The following is a 19623-nucleotide window of genomic DNA, read 5'->3' as shown; positions in this document are numbered from 1 at the left end:
ACCGTGGCCGAAACCTAGACGCACACAGTGAACTCAAGTAATTTTTTACGTTTTTTAACCTCTGATAAATTTTAAAAAGTTCAGCCAGACCAGGAGTTCCGGCCTCCATGGCTGAGTGATCTCTGATCACTCATTCCAGGCCAGTGTCCACGTGCTTCCTCAAATTTGCTGTTAGGACACTTTTTGTGTAACGCACTGACCGCCCGGAGCAGTAGTCATTAACCACAGCTGTACGGTGGACATGAAAAATAACTTCTGAACCCCCCCGCCCCATACACACACACACACACGAACTTAAGGTCCAAGAAACAGTCAGAAACTGTCACGTTTTTGTCCAAGCTTTTAATCACATCAAGGTTAATTTGTTCCACAGTACCTGGCACCTCACCGCCTCTTGGCTGGTACGTTTATTTTATTGTGGTGCGTTAAACTCAGGGCACTAGCCTTGCTTCCCTCGTTCCTCCTTCTGTTCTGCTCGCTGATCTGACACCAGGTGCACTGACCCGTGACTGCTGCGCAGGTGTGGATGCCCTGACCCTCGGATCAGCGTTTCTGGCAAAGGTTTGCCGCTTGTAATTTGTGGGACTCCGGTCCAGAATTTTTTGTTCTGTTCCAGCTCCTTGCGAACCTGATTTGGATAACCAAGGGCTGCTGAGCTATTGATTCCCGTTGCCGGGAGGGCTGGAATGGACGGAACGGGTCGACTGGCTCGAGGCCCCTGGAACAGGCTGGACTGCTCGTTGGAGACATACCCATTTTCTCGAACGCAAGCCTTGCAGGAACGGATCAACCAAACGACATTAATGATGAAAGCCACCTGGCACCTGGGTGCTTCCTGTCACTACTCCCGGCTCACAGTGTCGGCCGAGTTTGGCCTGGACGGTCATGACGTCGAGACGTGTTTGGCCGTGACTTGTGACGCAGCGGGGATTTGATTGGCTGCAGGCACCATGCATAGAGAGAGAAGGGAGTGGATTCCACCCGGTCTTGCTGTTTGAACTACAGGATCCTCTCACTGCGTTTGAACTACGTTTCCCAGTTTGAACTACAGGATCCTCTCACTGTGTTTGAACTACGTTTTCCAAACTCTAGTGCAGGTGCACCCAAAGTCCGGTCCTGGTGATCAACTGCAGAGTTTAGTTCCAACTTTAATCCAACATGGGTGATCCAGTAGATTCTTAGTTTTAGAGCCAGATTAGCATTAAAGATAAAGTCTGCAGATCTCCAGGACGGGGCTTCGATCCTGGGATTACTGACTGCTGGGAACCAGAGGCTGGCACTATTAGCACCGTTTGGTTGAACTCTCTATTCAATGATCACAAGAGAACTGAACTCACATCAGTGTTAAGGGGCATCTACACCCCCCCCCCCCCCCTCCTGACTTTACCCTCTAAATGCTGTGGTGTACATCTTTGAATGGGCTTTACATACAAAAGCGAAAAAACAAAAACAAAAACCAAACCACAAACCAAACAAACCGAACTGCCAAAAGCTCTCCCTCATAAGCTGGGACATTCAGAACACGTCTTTCCCATCACCCATGCTGAAGTTGTCTGGGATTATAATCTCATCAGATTGACTACATTTACACAATTGGTAGCTTTTTTGTTTCGAGATTAAAATCTCTGCAAATGACTGGGGACTCTTCTCGGGGGAGGCGTCCTCAACGTGTCGAAGCTCGCCGGTCAGGAGCAGCAAGCTAGTTAACAGTCAACGCTCAACAGTTAGGAGGAGCAAGGCAGGGAAGCAGCCGGACAGCAGCCTTTAAAAAACACAAACAAAAACAAACAAACAGTTTCGGACAGTAATCCCTACGCTGTCCGTAAAAAGCCGTATTTCACTCTAAAGCGAAACGCGTGACGGTATCACGGAGTTATAACGGCGCGCAAGTCCAAACGGGGGCGTGGACGCAGTCAGCCTGCCAACGGAAACTCTCTCTCTCTCTCAAACCTCCCATCCATCCATCCATCCATCCATCCCTCTCTGCTTCCGAGGCGACACCAGTCTTTTCCCCGCACAGCGCTTGCCCAGTGGAGGATTGCTGAGTCGTCGTGGCGGTGTGGGTGTGGGTGTGGGGGTTTGGGGGGGTGCAGCGGCCTGGCCTAGCGCGTCGTGGCGTGCAGCGCATGCATTAAGGCTGAGCAGGGGGCTGGTGCGAGGCCGCCGCGGGGGAGGAGCCGGACTGGGCCATGGGCTGCGCGAGCGTGGGGTGCTGTAGCCCGGCGTGCATGTTGGGGGAAGGGGGGGGCGTGGGGCGCTTGAACTTGTCCGGGCTGTTGCTCCTCCTGGGCGACGGCCGCTGTTTCGGGAGAAGGAGACACCGCAGACCGTAATTACGTTAGGTGAGCAGAAGAGAAAGAAAAACAAAAACCTAATCCAAACACAATGGCAAGTGAGAGATTCTGACTTTCACTTGGACTGAACTGGAATGCATAACGGTGTCTAGTTGTGAAGAGCAGTTGTGTGAGCTTGCGTTATTTGGGGTCACTGAGTGTGTGTGTGTGTGTGTGTGTGAGATACTGATGGCGTGAATGAGTGTGTGCAAGCTGTCTGTGTGAGTGGAGCTTTTCCAGAGCATGGCAAAACATCAAAGGGCCTGAACTCTAACACCCCCCCGCCCCAAAAAACCCCTCAAAACAAACCAAAACAAAACCCATCCCTCGGCAACCACCCAGTGGTTACGGAAACTGCCTTCCCTCTAATCCAGGAAATTCCAGGGGAAATAAAGCACCAAAACACTTCAAGACTGTTAATGGGAGGCGGAGTACAAGTGGTCACTGAGACTCCACCCACCAGGGCACAGCTTCTGATGCGCCACAAAACACACACACACAGTCCTCTAACCTATAAACCAGCTCTAATATTATTAGATTATAATTAACAGCTATATAGTTTCACGTGCTCTCATTCAGCTTGAGTTGAGTTTGTTTAGGTGTGTTCAATTAGTTGGGCCGAGAGAATGGAGCAGGTATGCAGACCCAAAAGGCAAAAAAATTAGAAAAGAAAAAAAAAAAAGCCCTAAACACTCTCAGGAGAGTCAGGTAAACAGTTCTGCACTTTTTACGAGCTGGCATTTATTTCCACTGGTGTGTCTTCACGCTTGACATTTGGACACTCAGTCTGAAGGTGGGAGTGGAGGTGTGGCTAGGAGTTGGGGGCAGGGCTAAGTAGGGTGGGGCGAGGCCAAGGATGAAGAAGCACAGTTGAGGTCTGTGCAAGTGTAGTGTAAGGTGTGTGTGTGTGTGTGTGTGCGCGCGATATTTACCTGAACTCCGTGCGAGGGTCCTGGGTGAATGTGCAGTCCCGGAGGGCCGTAGTGAGGGAGAGGGGCCCGGCTGAGTGTGGCAGGGGGCGTGAACCCCACCGTGTGACTGCCGTATGACAAACCTGCACAGCACAGTCAAGAGGTCAACTACTCATCTCAAACCCTGAACAGCCCTACAGAATTTTGCTCCTACGCAAAACAGCGACCCCGGGGCGCAGTGACAAAGAAGCTTGCTGATCTGAGCAAAACTCGGAAGGTCCCCTCTCAATGAGAGACTTTGTTTGAATTTAATCCATTTCACACAGGAAATTTGTGGCGCCGCACAAATGAAAGACCTGCACTCAGTCGGGGTGACGTATCGGTGTCAAAGATTTCAGAGGACTGGGATGAGCCTCTTTTGGTTAAGGGTGAAGTGCGTGGGCTTGTTTAATGACCGGCACGAAGGTTTAACACGGATTGTACACTGAGCGGGTGTGTGTGTGTGTGTGTGTGTGTGTGTGTGTGTGTGTGTGTGTGTGTGTGTGTCTGTGTGTATACATCCCCTGGACTATATGACAATCTGGTGAGCAGAGTTGGTGAAGCTTGGCTACCCTGGTGTTGCTGTGGTAACTGACGTTTCCGTGGTATCCATGGAGAACGCAGTTCTCTAGCAGTACAGAATGTTCTGCGTACGAGACACTGGGGTTTAATACTTACTAGCATCAGTACACACACACACACACACACACACACACACACACACACACACACACACACACACACGCGCGCGCGCGCGCTTACCTGGGGAGATGGGCCGGCTAGATGAAGGAGAGGGGGTGTAGGGGATGGGACTGGAGACAGTGCGAGCTCTCAACCCCTGAGCAGACATCTCATTAAAATACCTGGGGGGGGGGGGAGAGAAACACAGAGAGGGGACAGCACACAGCAGTGCCAGTTTGTGCGTAAGGGAGCCGGTATCTGGACCAAAACCAGGAAACGCATCATAGCAAACAACAGGCGGCGTGAAGGCGGCGTTGGCGTCTACAGGCGGCGCCCTACCTTTCGTCGTCCATCTCCAGGCTGCTCTCGCTCTCGCTCAGCTGCCTGCACAGCGCCTCTCGCCGCTCCATCTCCCGCTGGAGCTTCCGCTGGAGGCGCAGGTTCTCCTCCCGCATCTGTCGCTCCTCCTCGATGTACTGAGCCCGCTTCTCCGTGTCTGGAGGGAGAAGGTGGGGCAAAGGTAAACCAGAAAAACAATGAGACTGCGCTGAAGATGATGCTCAGGTGAAGTTCACCCACCCCCCACTTCATTACACCACCTGAGCCGTCTGCAGAACCGCTGCTCGGCAAAGGCCATGCAGAGAGCTCCACCTAGTGGCCGATCGCGTCTTTACACATAAAACACATTCAACCAAGAACGGCAACAAACCAACCAACCAACCCAACCTGAGCATCATCCGATTATGCAATACAAGATAACCTGGAGTTAAGTGTGTGTGTGTGTGTGTCACTCTACAGGCCCTGTAGGTGTATGCAAGAATGTAACTTGTGTGGTACGCGTCGTCTCGCACGTGTGTACGAGCGGGCGTGCATGCGCTCCTCACGCTGCAACTCGGTCGTGCGAAGGCTGCGTTTCAGTCTCTCCACTTCGCTCTTCAGGAAGCGAATGTGCCGCATCATGTTCTCCGGGGAGTCAATCTCCATGGAAACCTCCCGCGGGGAAGGCGGGGCCGACACGGGCTGGTCGAGCTTCTCCTGAAGGATCCTGCCAATCGATGCGGAGCAGGTTGGGGCAAGAGAGGGAGAGGGAGAGAGAGAGAGAGAGAGAGAGAGAGAGGGGCAAGGTCAGCATGTGCCATCAACCTCACGACAAACACACAGGAACGGGCGAAATGCACCTCCGCAGGCCTGCTCCAACTCCGCCCACAGCGAGACGTCGCTCTCGAACCTACGGTTCTTTACACGCTTTCGGGCGCAGAGCAGAGAATCGTGGAGGAGCATCAAAACACTTCAACACTGTTAATGGGAGGCGGAGCATAAGGGCACAGCTTCTGATGCGCCATAAGACACACACAGTCCTCTAACCTATAAACCAGCTGTAATATTATTCGATCAAAATTAACAGCTATATAGTTCCATGTGCTCTCATTCAGCTCGAGTTGAGCTTGTTTTTGGCTGTTCAATCAGGTGGGCACAGAGAGTACGCAGGAACGCAGACCCACAAAGCAAATGAGAGAGAGCGAGAGAGAGCGAGAGAGAGCGAGAGAGAGAAAACACTCCCAGGAGAGTCAGGGAGAGAGTTCTGCACTTGTACGAGCCGGTAGTCATTTCCACTGGGGTGTGCCGTCACACTTGGGAGTGGAGGCGTGGCTAGGAGTCAGGGCAGGGCTTATGCAGCATAGGGCGGGGCCAGCTAAGGTCTGTGCGAGTGTGGCGTAGGGTCAGGTAGCCTGCCTACCTCTTTTCCGCCTCCAGCTTGTCCATGCGCTTCCACAGCCGATTGACCAGCGCCTCCTGCTCCTGTTCCAGAGTGTTCTCCAAGTCGATCTTCTCACGGCGCAGCTGCATACACACACACACACACACACACACACACACACACACACACACACACACACACACACACACACACACACACACACACACACACACAGCCCTCCGGGTTGCAGCAGGAGTCAGTGGTATTTGTACTTGTTTGCACAAGCTGCTCTGTTGTCAAAGTTTGTGTGGTACCTGTTCTAAGGTGAGCTGTTTGGAGATGTGTGTGTGTGTGTGTGTGTGTGTGGTACCTGTTCTAAGGTGAGCTGTTTGGAGATGGTGGTATGTGTGTGTGTGTGTGGTACCTGTTCTAAGGTGAGCTGTTTGGAGATGGTGGGGTGTGTGTGTGGTACCTATTCTAAGGTGAGCTGTTTGGAGATGGTGGTGTGTGTGTGTGTGTGTGTGTGTGTGTGTGTGTGTGGTACCTATTCTAAGGTGAGCTGTTTGGAGATGGTGGGGTGTGTGTGTGCGTGGTACCTGTTCTAAGGTGAGCTGTTTGGAGATGGTGTCATTCTCCAACTTCTTGATCTTCTTCATGAGCTTGTTGACCTGAAATTCTTGCTCCTGCTCCAAATGCTGCTCCAGTTCAGCCTTCTCATGTTGGAGCTAGAGACACACACAGAGGCAGAGACACACGCAGAGACAAAGACCACGAGAGGGGATGCATGGGTATAATCATATGGACAGTAAACACATGTTTGTCCTATGAAACCCTTATTGCATAGCGCTTCCGTTTGGAATCTAAAAGGTATAAATATGAAAAAGAAGCAGAAAATAAAAAAAATATTAATGAGAAACTAAAAGGAGATCATGTACATATGAGGCTGTATTATGTGCAGTCAAAGACAACGAGGAGGACATTATGAAATATGACAAAGAGCAGGTACGACTTGAATATCTGCAGCATTGCGTCACGTGCTGTGCAGAATTCGGCAGCAGGAAGAGAGCGCATCACGCAGCTGGACGGAGAGTTCTTGTGTACGTGAGGATTAAAACGGTGGAGAGAGAAACAGCCAGCTAGCCAAAGGGCGAGTGAGGACCAGGAGAACGAGGAGTGAGAAGAACAGGCTTGACCCAAACAGACCCGCGCCAGAAGCTAACCGGTGTGACCGCCCCTGACAGGCGTGCGTGGCGACGAGGAGTCAACGATCCCACTCGGACACGCGGCGTTCTCCTTGGGGAGGACATGACTCAGCCTCCTCCTCCCTTCAGCCCACGCTTATAACGCAGGAGGCACGGTTGTGACGCACGTGGGGGGGGGGTGCGTGCATGGGTACATCTTGCAAGACAACACTATTACAACACCTCTCAGTACCTTATAAACATGTTTTGCATGCAGCATGAACTCTGTGGGCGTTGAAGTCAGCCGTGTGCTTCGGATTTTCGTTCGCCGTAACACTGGCAGTCACGCTCATCCAGAGTGACTCGCAGATGGCGATGTCATTCCATTACACAAGTAGCGCGCTGCAGCACATGGGTAATTATGTTGTGGGCACTCAAGAGCAGATATGAAGAATTATGGTAAACAGAAGTGCTCTGAGAATATGCTGGCCCGATTGGAGCCGCCCTCTCTCCAGACAGACGAGCGTGTACAGACTGTAGGCGTCAAAATTAAAAAAGGCCAGATGAAATGCTTAGTTAAAGGGTTAAGGTCTGGCACATGGCCAACTTCATCTGGCGTTGAACAGAAAGGGCGCACACGCACAAATGGGAGAGGACTTCCACAATGGAAAAATCAATGTTTCACTGAGAGACCTCTGGTGAGCCATGACACACACAATAAATAAATAAATAAATATATATATATATCTCTCACTCACTCACACACACACACACACACACAGAGGTGAGTCATGCCCTCCAGAGAGCAACCCTCAAGTTATACACACTTGGTCCAAACCGAGCGGACGCTCCAGTTCCACCTACTCCTCCCCCTTAAAACATGTCCTCTGCTCTGCCCACGCGGACTCTGACTCGTTTTCTCCTTCCCCACAGCACTCGGCGCGCAGGGGTTCAAACCTCGGCCCACCCGATCCCGCGCCTAGCACGGCCCTCGCAGCACCGTGGCCGGGGCCCTCAGGCAAAGATAAACACTGCGGTCTGCACTGACCAAACCCCCGGGGAGGAGCAGCTCCTCTCGGACAGCACGGCTGTGGTCAGCAGCGCACGGCGGGCAGAAACACATCCAGAACCTAACCAGCACCAGTCGCATCCACAACACCAGTAAGTTGTCTGTAACGGGCCCAGGACAGCTGGACCTCTACCCTCCGTAAACACGCACGCTTAAAATCTCTTGTCAAAAGCCATCTTGCTTTAGTGTACCTCTCCAGGATGCTGAGCATGGACAACTGCAGTAGAGTCCTACACACTCTCAATCTAGCTTTGTCTCAGCCGTTGCCTGTGTGACGACGACCAGACCGGTGCACTATGAGTGCTACAGAGGTTTCTGATCTGACTGCAGGTTTGGGGGGGTGGTGGTGGTCCCTGAAGAGACTGGCTTTTTTTGTTTTGTTTTTTTAAAGGTGCGATCTGTGGGTGTGGTCTCTTGTTTTGTTTTTTTAAAGGTGCGATCTGTGGGTGGTGTCTCTTACCTGCATGAGTTTGCGGGAGAGATCGTTGGTGAGGAACTCCTCCTCTTTCTCATAGTTTACAGCGAGTGTCTCCTTCTCCTTCTGCAGAGCCTGGATCTTCTTAAACAAGGTGTTGGAAATAAACTCCTCCTCTTGTTCAGCTCTTGCTTGCTACATGTATGTATATATATACACACACACACACACACACACACACACACACACACACATCTAAACCCAGGATTCGTGCTGGGGGCTATGCAAAAAAACAATACATCAAAAGAGGAAACGGTTCAAGTAAACGGATCAAAATGCTTGATGGAAACCTCTGATGTATACAATGCACCAACAACCAGCTGTCCGCTGGATTACAAGTTTACTTCAGAGCATGACATGCAAATTCCCTTTCTGAAACGCTCCATGCGATGCACACGTATGCCCGTGCGGACCCGACAAAGCCAGGCTTGCAACTCCCACATAACAAAGCAATGTGTTAGACATTACGCTCATAATACAGCTGGCTGACCCACCTCAAAAGACACACAAGCTCCGAGCTTGTCCGTAACGTTGACGTTAATGGTTTAACATAAACTCTGCGTCCCTGCTTTTGTCTGCGGGACATTCATGATACGAAGGCGGCTGGCTAAGCTTTACCAGCTAGGACACCTCACAAACCCCGACTGAGCCCGAGGCTTTCAAAGCCACGGGTACTGGGAGTACTGGGAGCAGGGAAACCACTCTCCCCAGTTTAAAAAAGCGCTCCAAGTTGGCAGCTTGTCCAGCTGCTGGCCCTGACAGAAGAGGGTTTTTCCTTTAGCTAGGTTAGCCGAGCTAGCCGCTAGCCACGACTCACTCGGGATAAACCTCACTAGTCTTTGAATTTCGGCCCTTCCAACGACATTTTTAACGGGCCAACATCGTCGCCGCTGTGCACGTTTGCTCGACATGACACGCTTTAACGGGTGTTTGCCGTGTTGGCTTTAGCTTTAGCGTTAGCTTTAGCGTTAGCGTTAGCTGGTCGGGTAGCTGTAGCGCAAGCGGAGCAGCCAGCGTGCTCCTGTCGTGACAGCTTCGCCACCGTAAACCGTATTTATATACGTTTTCCACCCGAAGAACCTGATTTAATTTCAGACCGAGCCGCAGTCGTAGGCCGGCGGCAGCCCAGAGGGGGGCCACTCACGATGGTGACGCTCGCCTTGCGCAGGTCGCGGTTCTCCTCCTGCAGCGACTTGCACTTCAGCTTGAAGGTCTCCAGCTCGATCTTCAGCACTTTGTTCTCCTGCTGCAGCGAGGCCAGGCGGTTGCTCAGCTCCTCCAGGCGGAACTGGGAGATCACGACGCCCTGCTTGCCCGCGGCGGAGGAGGAGGAGGCGGCGGCGGCGGAGGAAGAGGAGGAGGAGGAGAGCGGCGCGGCGGAGCCGCCGCCCGCGCCGTCCGTGTCGCTCTCGCTGGCGCTGTCCGCCATGGCCGTGGCGACGAGGAGAGACCGGGACTGGGGGACCGGGGTGGAGAGATCGCGATTGGGCGGAGAGGAAGGCAAAAAACAAAAAAAACAACAAAAAAACGGCCGCTCGGGCGGAAAGCTGCGGCGGTGTGGGTCGGCTCGCGCCCTCTCGAGGCGAAGAGGCTCCCAGACGTATAATCCGAACACGAGATTTAACCGCGAGGCGGTGTGTAAGCAGCACGGGGTGGCTGCGCTCGCCAAGAACATGCGCTTGCACCATCTACCCCAACTGGGATTCAGATCTGGGACTCTGGTGGAAACCCTGTTTACGAAGCTGGACATTAATAGACTTGTGTAACAACTCTCTCACAGTTACACTAACCGGAATAAATCAGTGTAGCCCACACGTTCTCGTGACTTACTGCCTTAATGCTATGATTAAACACAGCCTTGCAAAACAAATTCAAAAACCACATACAGTGGCTATTTTTGCAAAATGCAATTTTGTGCAATCAAATGATTGTTGTATTGCGAAATCTTCGGCTATTCTCACTGTGAAAACAGGATAGAAATGTGCTCCGTGTTTTAATAAGGCCAGCGTAGGTGTGTCTTGACTTCTCCAGTGAAGGGCTGTAAGACCTGGTACAGCTGGTACTTCCTAATGGCTTGGAAACCCCTAAATGCCTCGATAAAGGAAGCTCTCGTGTATTTCATCGTCACAACTGAACTGCTGTCAGTCGTTCTCTTTGGAAAGGAGAGTAATGTGCAGTAATGACGAAGACACGCACTGCGTCCTGATCCTACTTGCACTGCAATTCCCAGAAGGCTCGCTGTTTAGCCAAACGCTGTCGTATAGTACCGTTGGAGTACAGGCCGAGGTCTGGGACGCCGGAGTGCATATCCTGTTTTACAACGCTTGTGATGCTACTATATTGCCACTAGATGGCGCTATAATATACCTGCGCTTCAGTGCACGCTACTCTTGCAGTGAGAGGTTATACCGTCTCACACTGGCCCCCGAAAGTACAACAAAGGGCAAAACCAGATTAGCTAAAGTTTATTGTTATTCATTATAACAGATCAAACAGATCTTAAAATGCCGTAAGGTCCCATCAGGGAATTTCTGGAACTGCATCCTGACGGTGCCACTAGTTCTGAGTTTGTTGTCATTTCAAACCCTGATACGGAAGTGAAAATGGGTTGAGTGAATATTAGACTCAATAGCATTTCTTGTTGAAAAGCTTGATCCTTTTCTTCTCTGCTGTGAAAATAGATTAAAAAAATAGAAGACAGATAGAAATGGTAGACACAGCGAGCCGCCTGTGTGGGTGTCCATGGTAAGCAGCGTCCCCGGTGTGACTGTGATGGTATGAATGCTATCGCCTCTGAGGCGGTGTGGCCCAGTATTCATATCCGGTTCTTTCACACAGATGGAAAAAAGGAGGACTGCAAACGTGGAAGGGAAGAGAGAATTCACAACCCCCCCCGCCCCGCACCCCGGAACCTCTGCGCATTTCTGAGTTCACGAACCCCCCCCCCAGAAACTCTGTGCGCACTGATGAATTCCCGTGGTCTGTGTGTCCCTTTGTGCATAGGTACATGGGTTCATTGGGTGGATATTTGTGATGATAGTGAGTGTGTGAGCCGAATTATTTACAGAGACAGCATAAAATGCCTAGGCTGGAGAAAAAATATATATACGAATTTACGTTATTTTCTCCACCAACAACGCAAAAGTGACATTGTGCATTTATTATCAAAATGCAATACAGGGTTGCTTGCAAATAACAGACAACTGGTTGATTTTTGGGGAATTTAGCTTTTATCAGATGTCAAATAAACAGCTACTCTGGAAAATGGTTGCGCGAATGGCGGCATTACGCTTCCCCTGGCATCCTTTCCAGATACATGATCACGGTGTAAGGTCTCACCCTGACTGTGCACTCTTATTCAATATCACCTGTGGGTAGGTTCGGTCTGCTTGCATTGCTCAGTTTCGGAATCACAGTAAAACTTGGAGTCTATGGGCTCTAATTCCGTTAAATCCGCCCAACGCCACATTCATCAACCCTAAGGCCTCCCCTGACCTGTTCTTAGGACAAACGGGAGCGCACATCCAACTTTCAATAAATATCAGACGGTTGGCGTGTCATTACGTGTAAACATTATATATCATGTAAACTAGTCATTATGTCACAACATTATGTAAACGCGAACTGTATTCTCTTCATATTGCACAATAATCCTGATGCTGAATAATAATGCTTCGAGGGGCATATCCACGCGGCGACTCTACACTCCCGTGACTGTTGCCTGATTGCTCGTCCGTGGAGGTTTGTTTGCGGTTTCTGCTGCCGTGATGAAATTGTCAGTTGTCAGCCGGCTCCTGGACGCTGGATATTGCGGCGGCAAACCCAACCACAGCTACTGCTCACGTATTCAGTGTCTCCCAGCCCCTTTAACAGCTGCGCGGGTGAACGCGTCCCCGCCACGCTCATCCCGCGTGAAAACGAAATATAGGCCCGTTTAAATACATTTGACATTCATGTAACATAGCCTACATGTGCATATATTGCATATTTTAATCTAAATATATATCCATATAAGTGCTTCTATATAGCAGCACACTAACGTATGGAAGTAGAAACAAGATGATGACGACACAGCTTGATGACGACAGAGCTTAATCGTCATCAGGGGCATCCGAGGGCTTTTTATGACTTACTTGGCTAGGGCCTTTTTTAATTTGATTCTCGAGCTCCAGTGGTATGACCCTAGTCACAAGATGTTTTTGTTTTCCCCCTCCCTCGTTACTCAAGCATTAATCTTTTAATATTTCATTTTAGAATTACGCGCAGCATCCAAAAGTGGTCTCTAGATTGCAGGCCCACAAGCGAATCGTTTGTTTTTTTATAGAAATATCATAAGATGTAAGAAGAAAGAAACTTTGTTCTGCTTTCTTGCTTAGTGAAGAGGGGGCCTAAAGTGAAGGGTCCAGGGCTCGCAGATACTACAGCGTAACCTTTAATGTGACAGCAGTTCACAGTTTTAACAAACCTGAGCTAGAAAAAAACCACACGTAATGACACACACGAAGGCGCTCCCTGAAGACGATGCACTGAGTAGAACCTTCACTGACAAACGTATCAACAAACTACAGTTAATACAGCACACAGGCTACTCTCTCTCGCTCTCTCTTTCTCTCTCTCTCTCTCTCTCTCTCTCTCTCTCTCTCTCTCATGCTCTCTCTCTCTGTCTCTCTCTCTCTCTCTCTCTCTCTCTCTCTCTCTCTCTCTCTGTCTGTCTCTCTCTCATGCTCGCTCTCTCTCTCTCTCTCTCTGTGATTTGGTCACGTGAAATTTAGTTTTCTATTTTTCAAAGAAATGTTATGACATGAATTACTATTGCTCTATTATCATTCAAATGAAAAGGTTTGAACACAATATGGCAAACCAGTGAACAGTACATCTCACACATATGTAAAAGTACTTAGAATATATTTTGGCATACTGTAAATAATATAGAAATTTCAGAGCCAAAACTGATGAGCTGAACCAGGTGCCGTGCTTCAGCGAGTGCGTTCACACCGGAGCTAAACGTCTCCTAAATGAGACAAATTGCAAAGACTAAGGGTCTTAATGTTGTATTATTCATGCTTTGTGGGTTTAAGCACCTTTATATTGTGTCATTTTATACACGCAGTCTCTGTTATTACATGTTTTTATGTTTAGCTTGGATGATCTGGATTTATTGCACATCTTTTACTTTTATTATTCATGCTCTTCTAATTCTACTTATTGCTCTGACAAGCGAGTCTTATAAACTTGAAGCATAAATCTTTTGGCTCTTATGTCTTGGGTGAGTCCCTAATGTCCTCATGCTCCTTATGTAGTTCGCTTCAAGTGGCAGCAGGCTAATGACTTAAAGGGCATTTATTTCTTGGCATCCTATGAAATGCTTGCATTATACTTTGGGTTTAGCTGCGTCTCAGCTGCTCCGGAGTTGCGCTGTGTTTGCCGAAGGTGGGGTGAATCTCTAACTAATGTGCTTTATTTCACACGTGCATTCATTTCCCCTTAAAAGGCCCATTAGCAGTAGTTGAGGGTTGTACCGCACAGTGCTGAGTCTTGCGATACAAGCTCCAGCCCACACTGCACCCATGTTGTTATTCCTTGGTTTGCTTGTTTGTTTGACCATTTATCCATCTCAACAGAGCTAAGCATGGAGAGAATGGTGTGGATTTGAGAGGTCTGCATCTTCTGCTCTTTGCTTTCTCTTTACGTGTGAAGTGTATTTGTGTGAAGTGCCAAACACATTAACCAGGTAAGTGGGGTGCCATGAGCTAACTTTGGGTTGAACCGAGGTCAAGTTAGTTAGAAGAAACTTTATACTGTCATATAAATGTGAGTGGGATTGAAAAAAAAAACATGACTCTCCAGACAATGCAATAAATAGTTCATGCATATTGTGTGTGTGTGTGTGTGTGTGTGTGTGCTACAGGTCCCCTGCTGAACAGCTAATTTTCCTGAAAATGCAGTTACTTTGATGAGACTGCAGATTTGGTTATTTTCCCAAAGGCCTCTCAGGTCTGAGAAGAAAATTTGAGAATACTGTAATTCATAGCAGAGCCAACATTAGTCTGCCTCTTACTGGTAGCACCAGGAAACAGTATGTACACTTCTGTTCTATTAGAAAGCTTATGAGTGCACTGACAAGCAGATTCAAATGGCAGATATCTAGATATATAGTGAAAGAAACAACCACAAATGTGACCACATTTGTGTGTGTGTGTGTGTGTGTGTGTGTGTGCATCCTCTATACCGAGAAAAAATGGAGACATTTAGAAACCGTGACACCTAAGGTTCCTTTGACAAACTAATCTAAATGTATTTATGTTAACTGACTAAGAGCTGGAGCAGAGATATAGAGATGATCTATCTTGACAGTAAAACCTCTACAGGCAGAGGTGAGAGTGAGAGAGAGAGAGAGAGAGAGAGAGGGAGAGAGGGAGAGAGAGGGAGGGAGAGAGAAAGGGAGCAAGAACGAGAGAGAAAGAGAGAGAAATGGGGGGAAGAATTAGAACAAGAGATGGAGGGAATTGAGAAGACGGATGGAGGGCGGGAGGGTAGAGGAGGAAAGGACAGGTTGGAGGGCGCAGCACAATTCCCACAATTCCCAGCACCCACTGACCGGTTTCCCACCCGCTGCCTGGCCCTGCTGCGCCAGGGTCGCCTCCTTCCTATCGGAGCCACGCGTGGAGTTCCAGCCCCAGGGCTGCCCTGCCTTCCTCACTCATCCTCATCGTCAATCACGAGCAGGACGAGTCGCTCCTCGGGGAAACGGGCTTCTGCAGCTCGCCCACGGAGTTAGCGCGGAGTGCATCCATTAGATTGCGATTAACGGCCCCCCCCCCCGCCTGTTTTAGTCTTAGCCACTTCCCCTCATTCTCTCCATCACGAGACCGCTGCTACCGGCGAAGGCGAGGGCAGGCGATGAAGGACTCAACGGCGGCGTGGTCCGCAGGGCCAGCCGCGATTCGCGCCCGCTGGCCTTCGCGAGAAGCTACGAAAACAAAGAGCAAGCACTGCAAAATCGCACAGAATTGTAAACAAATTGCTCTCACCTCCTCTAATTGGTTCGTTTGTGGAAGCCATCGTGTTCGATTCACTGCGTCTCTGCCCACTAATTTTTATCTCCTGCCGTGGTTTGTACGTTTTTTTGCTTTGCCTTGAACAGCCTCATGGTAATGAGCACTGGCAGCAGTTATTTCTGGTCCTCGGAGAGACCCGAGACTCCCTCCCTAAGGCTGGTCTGCATGACGGGCGAGGCTTGCTCTAAAAATAAGACCTCGGTAAATGAGCATCAATCGTCCAATTTGATGAATCTTTTTTCGTTTTTTTAGGATTTGGCATTGTCTGAGCAGAACAACTTCTAGTGTGATGGATGGTCTCCACACACATACACGGTTTCATGCCTGCTTGTGTAGACAAGTAAACAGTGCTTTCCGTCGTCACGCTGCAACAATCTTTCTAACTCATCTCGGCCATAGATTCAGGCAGTGAAATGCAGTTATCACCCTGTCACTCTCTGCCCCGCCCCCGTCTAAAGAGCTAGAACGCTAGAAAGTTCCCGTTTATTTTCAAGAATAGAATGTTCCAGGATTTGGAGGCCTCGGAAAGTTTGAAGATTCTGATCCATGTAAGTAAAACTGGACTTTCGGAAAACATAGATACTGCTTTGTCTCACACTCTCCCTCCACAGTCCTAGACTGCTATAATTCAAACTTTATTTAGTTTAACTCTTGAGTTAAAGTTCTTATATTTTGTTTTTTAAAATTATTTTTTATTAAAGTCAGATCATTTTAACGTCTCTTTCTTCTCCCTCTCTCTCTTTCTTAGTGGTCCTAACAGTGTGAGTGACTCACTCACTCACTCTCTCTCTCTCTCTCTCTCTCTCTCTCTCTCTCTCTCTCTCTCTCTCTGGCCTGTGGATTGCAGAGGTCAGTGGCTGAGCACTCTGGGACGAGAGTGTGAATGAGCCGTAATCGTGTTAAATAAAGTTGGATTTCATTCTCATTGCTTGTATTAGCAGTATATTACCTTATGATGTTTCACACACACACACACACGCACACGCACACACACACACACACACACACACACACACACACACACACACACACACACACACGTATAAACGTACAGGGCTTGCTGTTCTTTTCTCCATGTCTACGTTCTTTGCCTTCTCCCTGTTGTGCACGCTCACCCTCTTCTTTCCCCAATACTCCCTCTCTCTCTCCTTCCTCCGACGGCCACCTCTCTGTGTGCTGTGTGTGCAGACTGAAAGGAGTAGATGGGCGGCAGGCATGTTGGCTCCATCGCCCCGTGGAGGATTGCCGGATGGAGAGCAGCGATGGCCGTTAGCATCGTACTCAGAGACACGTGCTTTCTTTTCTCATCCCTCAGACGTCCTCTGAGCTTACAGACTACACTGATCGAGCTCATCCGTTTCTTGTTTCGTTCTGTGCTATTTGTATGTGCATACACTGGATTCGAACGCTAGCAGTTTCCAATGGTGAACTGTGTATCATGTTTACATATATCATTGTTCCCTATTTATTCTCTTTGCTATTGACAAATGGTGTCCTAAACTATCATAAATGGTCTGTTACTAAGCTGTTTAATGGCACAGATGCTCTTTAGTAGAATAAAAAACGTTTAGCTCAGCATCTTTTGAAATGGGTTCAGAATATGAACAGGTAGTAGTAGCTCAGTGGTTAAGGTACTAGATTAGCAATCACTATTGTACTAAGATGGCGCTATAATATATGAGATGACTGACTTTACTGGAGACCTGAACTTTTTTTTTTATTGTGTGTGAGTAGCGCAACTGCCTGTATGAAAAATCTGTTCCTTAATTGAGTAGAACTGGGCAGAATGTTCTGGAATGTTGTTTCTAGATGGTAGTGGATTAAACAGGCCATGGTTAGGGTGCACGTGGCTGACACGATTCTCATCACCGTGTGGTTGACTCAGTCTGGACCAAAGCAGAAAATAATACACTGTTGCCTTTTAGTCCTGGTTTGTTTAGTGTTCACACTGATATATTTACCATCAAACCAAAATATGTAAAAAAAAGTCATATGGACACATCACATCCTGACTGAACCACTTTTATGACATATATTTTGTAACAATAACTACAATAATGCCACCCAAACTAGAACAATGCTCTGTGCTGGACTGAAGGCTTGTGGGGTTCGTGCATGTGGGGTGATAGTTTTAGCTGTTGAAAAGCTGACAAAGTGCATCAAGGAGGCAAACAGCATGGCAGATTTCTCCATTGCAGGGAGTGCGTTCTGAAAACATGGGCATTTTTGTGCATTTTCCCCAGGGTAGAGCTCATTAGACCAAATGTTAATGAGGCATGTTACCCAAAACAACCCCCCCCCCCACACAGCCCTCGGTTGTTCTCTGTTCGCTCACCACTCTGGTCTCTCACGCAGTGTTTAGGGTCTCTCCTTGTGACATTGCCTCCTGTGATTGGTCCATTTGGATCCTTCTGTCTGTACCGTGTTAGGAATTGGGCCGAGATTGACCTGTGCAGCGGACCTCAGTCCGCTTATTGGGTCTGAAACTGAAACCAGAGTTTAACTGAACCGAAGTTACCCGAACACACCCTAGGATGGGAGACCTGGGGTGGCCAGGTGATGACGTCAGTGATGTGACCTCCTAAGAATTTCACACTCAGCTCTTCCCACTGGAGTGCCCTGTATGCGTGTTCTACACCTCCTCTAAAGTCAACAATAATTTCCTTTGATTTATTGACCTTCAGGGAGAGGTTATTATCAGCACACCATGTATTGAGCATGTCTACCTCCTCTCATTGTATTAACGTATTGTGTCACAAAAAATGCTGCATTTCAGGCTTCAGGCCTGCCACAAAATGGCCTGCTAACATCATGCCAGTGATCTTCTCGTTAGCTCAGGAGAAAGTGTTAACGAGGACAAGGCAGCTGATATCCCTCTGTCATGCTGATTACAATGACATGCTCAAAACTTTTGAGACAGTACGACTGTAATAGGCACCGGCAGGTTTAGCAAGGTTGGACTTTTGGGCTCTTGACGGGGCGCCAGTGTGCGTCAGCTCTGAGACACTCGAGTCCACGGTGTTGACACCGACATCAGGATGCAAATGCTCACCCTTAGTCAAAATAAAGTCAGACACTCCCACTGTGTTGGACTGTTTTTTCCTTTGGGCACGAGCTAAGGCGTAAACGCGAAACTCAGAGGGAACCTCAGTAGCGAGCGTATCCCCAACAGTGGGGAGTGGTCAGTTTATCGCCAGCTAAGTCATTGCCTAAAATACGCGATAGTCCATTAACTGGCAATCTGGAGCGGACAGCAACTTTAAAAAGACCCAGAGAAATCTGGTGTTATAGCGAAACAGCGTGCACAGGGACGCAAACAACTCCAGGCTTGAGTCCTTGAATTAAAATATCACTGCCACTGTAACCGGCCTCCGAGAAAGATAAAGCGCTAAGATGGGCGACTGTGCAGCACCTGCGTCTCCGCGTCCGTTGGCTGTTTCTGTCAGCGTCCGCCAGCCCGTTTTACTAAGCAAAACTAAGCCAGGGAAAATGAACTGCTGAGAGAAAGATTACACAGCAGGCTACAGCACAGCACAGAACTCACTAAGGCTATTTCCCAGGTCACTGGCAACTTTTCCTCTCTTCAGGGTTTGGCCACCAACTGTCAACACGGGACAGGCGGCAATCAAACATCTGACAGCAGAAAACGTGAACGGCTCTCTGAAAGTGGCAGTGGTTTTCAAGGTGTTATGAATTGACTTATGAGGGGTGTACGAGGCTTTGCACTAAATAAGGACTAAATAAGAGTTTTGTATCTCAGCACTGAGCCATTAGCCAAATCACCTGCCGGTGACAAGGTTTCTGCTTTCTGCTTGTTGGAGTGTACAGCGAACTGGGCAGCGTGACGAGTCTTAAGCTTGTCAAACAGAATGAGCTCCTCAGGCTCTTTTCACTCTCTCGTTCCATTCTCTTAACGTAGAGGACGGAGCTGCGGTAGCTGTGAATGGTCCCCCTGCCTTTTCATCTCCAATTCCAGCTCCCGTAACCGTATCTCCAGGCGGGGGCCCACCGGATCTACGTCCCACCCTGACCGATCCTCAACCCCTGCGCTGGCACATGCTTGGGGATGCAAACTGCACCTCTCTCTCTTCAGCTGGGTTTTCAGAGCTCAAAGGTCATTGCTGTGTCACCCCAGAACAAGAATGTACTGTTAATCCTGAATTATTACTCATCCTGA

General features: G+C 49.0%; 1 protein-coding gene across 2 annotated transcripts; it reads right to left on the bottom strand.

Annotated features, from left to right (window-relative positions):
- Positions 1-322: 322 nt before the first annotated feature.
- On the bottom strand, positions 323-10168 carry ccdc6a (coiled-coil domain containing 6a). Of its 2 annotated transcripts, none has more exons than XM_027014409.3 (9): positions 9548-10168; positions 8374-8523; positions 6260-6388; positions 5703-5806; positions 4849-5009; positions 4304-4460; positions 4046-4146; positions 3266-3387; positions 323-2299 (listed from the first exon to the last, which is right to left on the bottom strand). In XM_027014409.3, exons 1-9 carry the CDS (start codon positions 10136-10138, stop codon positions 2132-2134), a joined length of 1683 nt encoding a protein of 560 aa, XP_026870210.2. In that variant the 5' UTR covers positions 10139-10168; the 3' UTR covers positions 323-2131. The 2 variants fall into 2 exon arrangements, with proteins under 2 accessions (XP_026870210.2, XP_026870209.2); XM_027014408.3 differs by having other exon boundaries at positions 9533-10164.
- Between the last annotated feature and the right edge of the window lie 9455 nt (positions 10169-19623).

This window comes from Electrophorus electricus, chromosome 10 (assembly GCF_041902795.1).
Source record: "Electrophorus electricus isolate QZ-2024a chromosome 10, ASM4190279v1, whole genome shotgun sequence".
In the NCBI taxonomy this organism is placed as follows: Eukaryota; Metazoa; Chordata; class Actinopteri; order Gymnotiformes; family Gymnotidae; genus Electrophorus; species Electrophorus electricus.
Note: the sequence above shows the minus strand (reverse complement) of the source record. Positions and strands in the feature narration are given on the sequence as shown.

What these genes read in the sequence shown, in the direction of transcription:
- ccdc6a (XM_027014408.3), bottom strand. Translation starts at nt 10,138, where the DNA reads ATGTCCAGCTTCGTAAACAGGGTTTCCACCAGAGTCCCAGATCTGAAT. An exon ending in GCAAGGCGAGCGTCACCATC is followed by an intron (nt 8,524 to 9,532) that starts GTGAGTGGCCCC and finishes ACATACATGTAG; the next exon opens with CAAGCAAGAGCTGAACAAGA. An exon ending in TCGCACGACCGAGTTGCAGC is followed by an intron (nt 4,461 to 4,848) that starts GTGAGGAGCGCA and finishes TTCTCCCTCCAG; the next exon opens with ACACGGAGAAGCGGGCTCAG.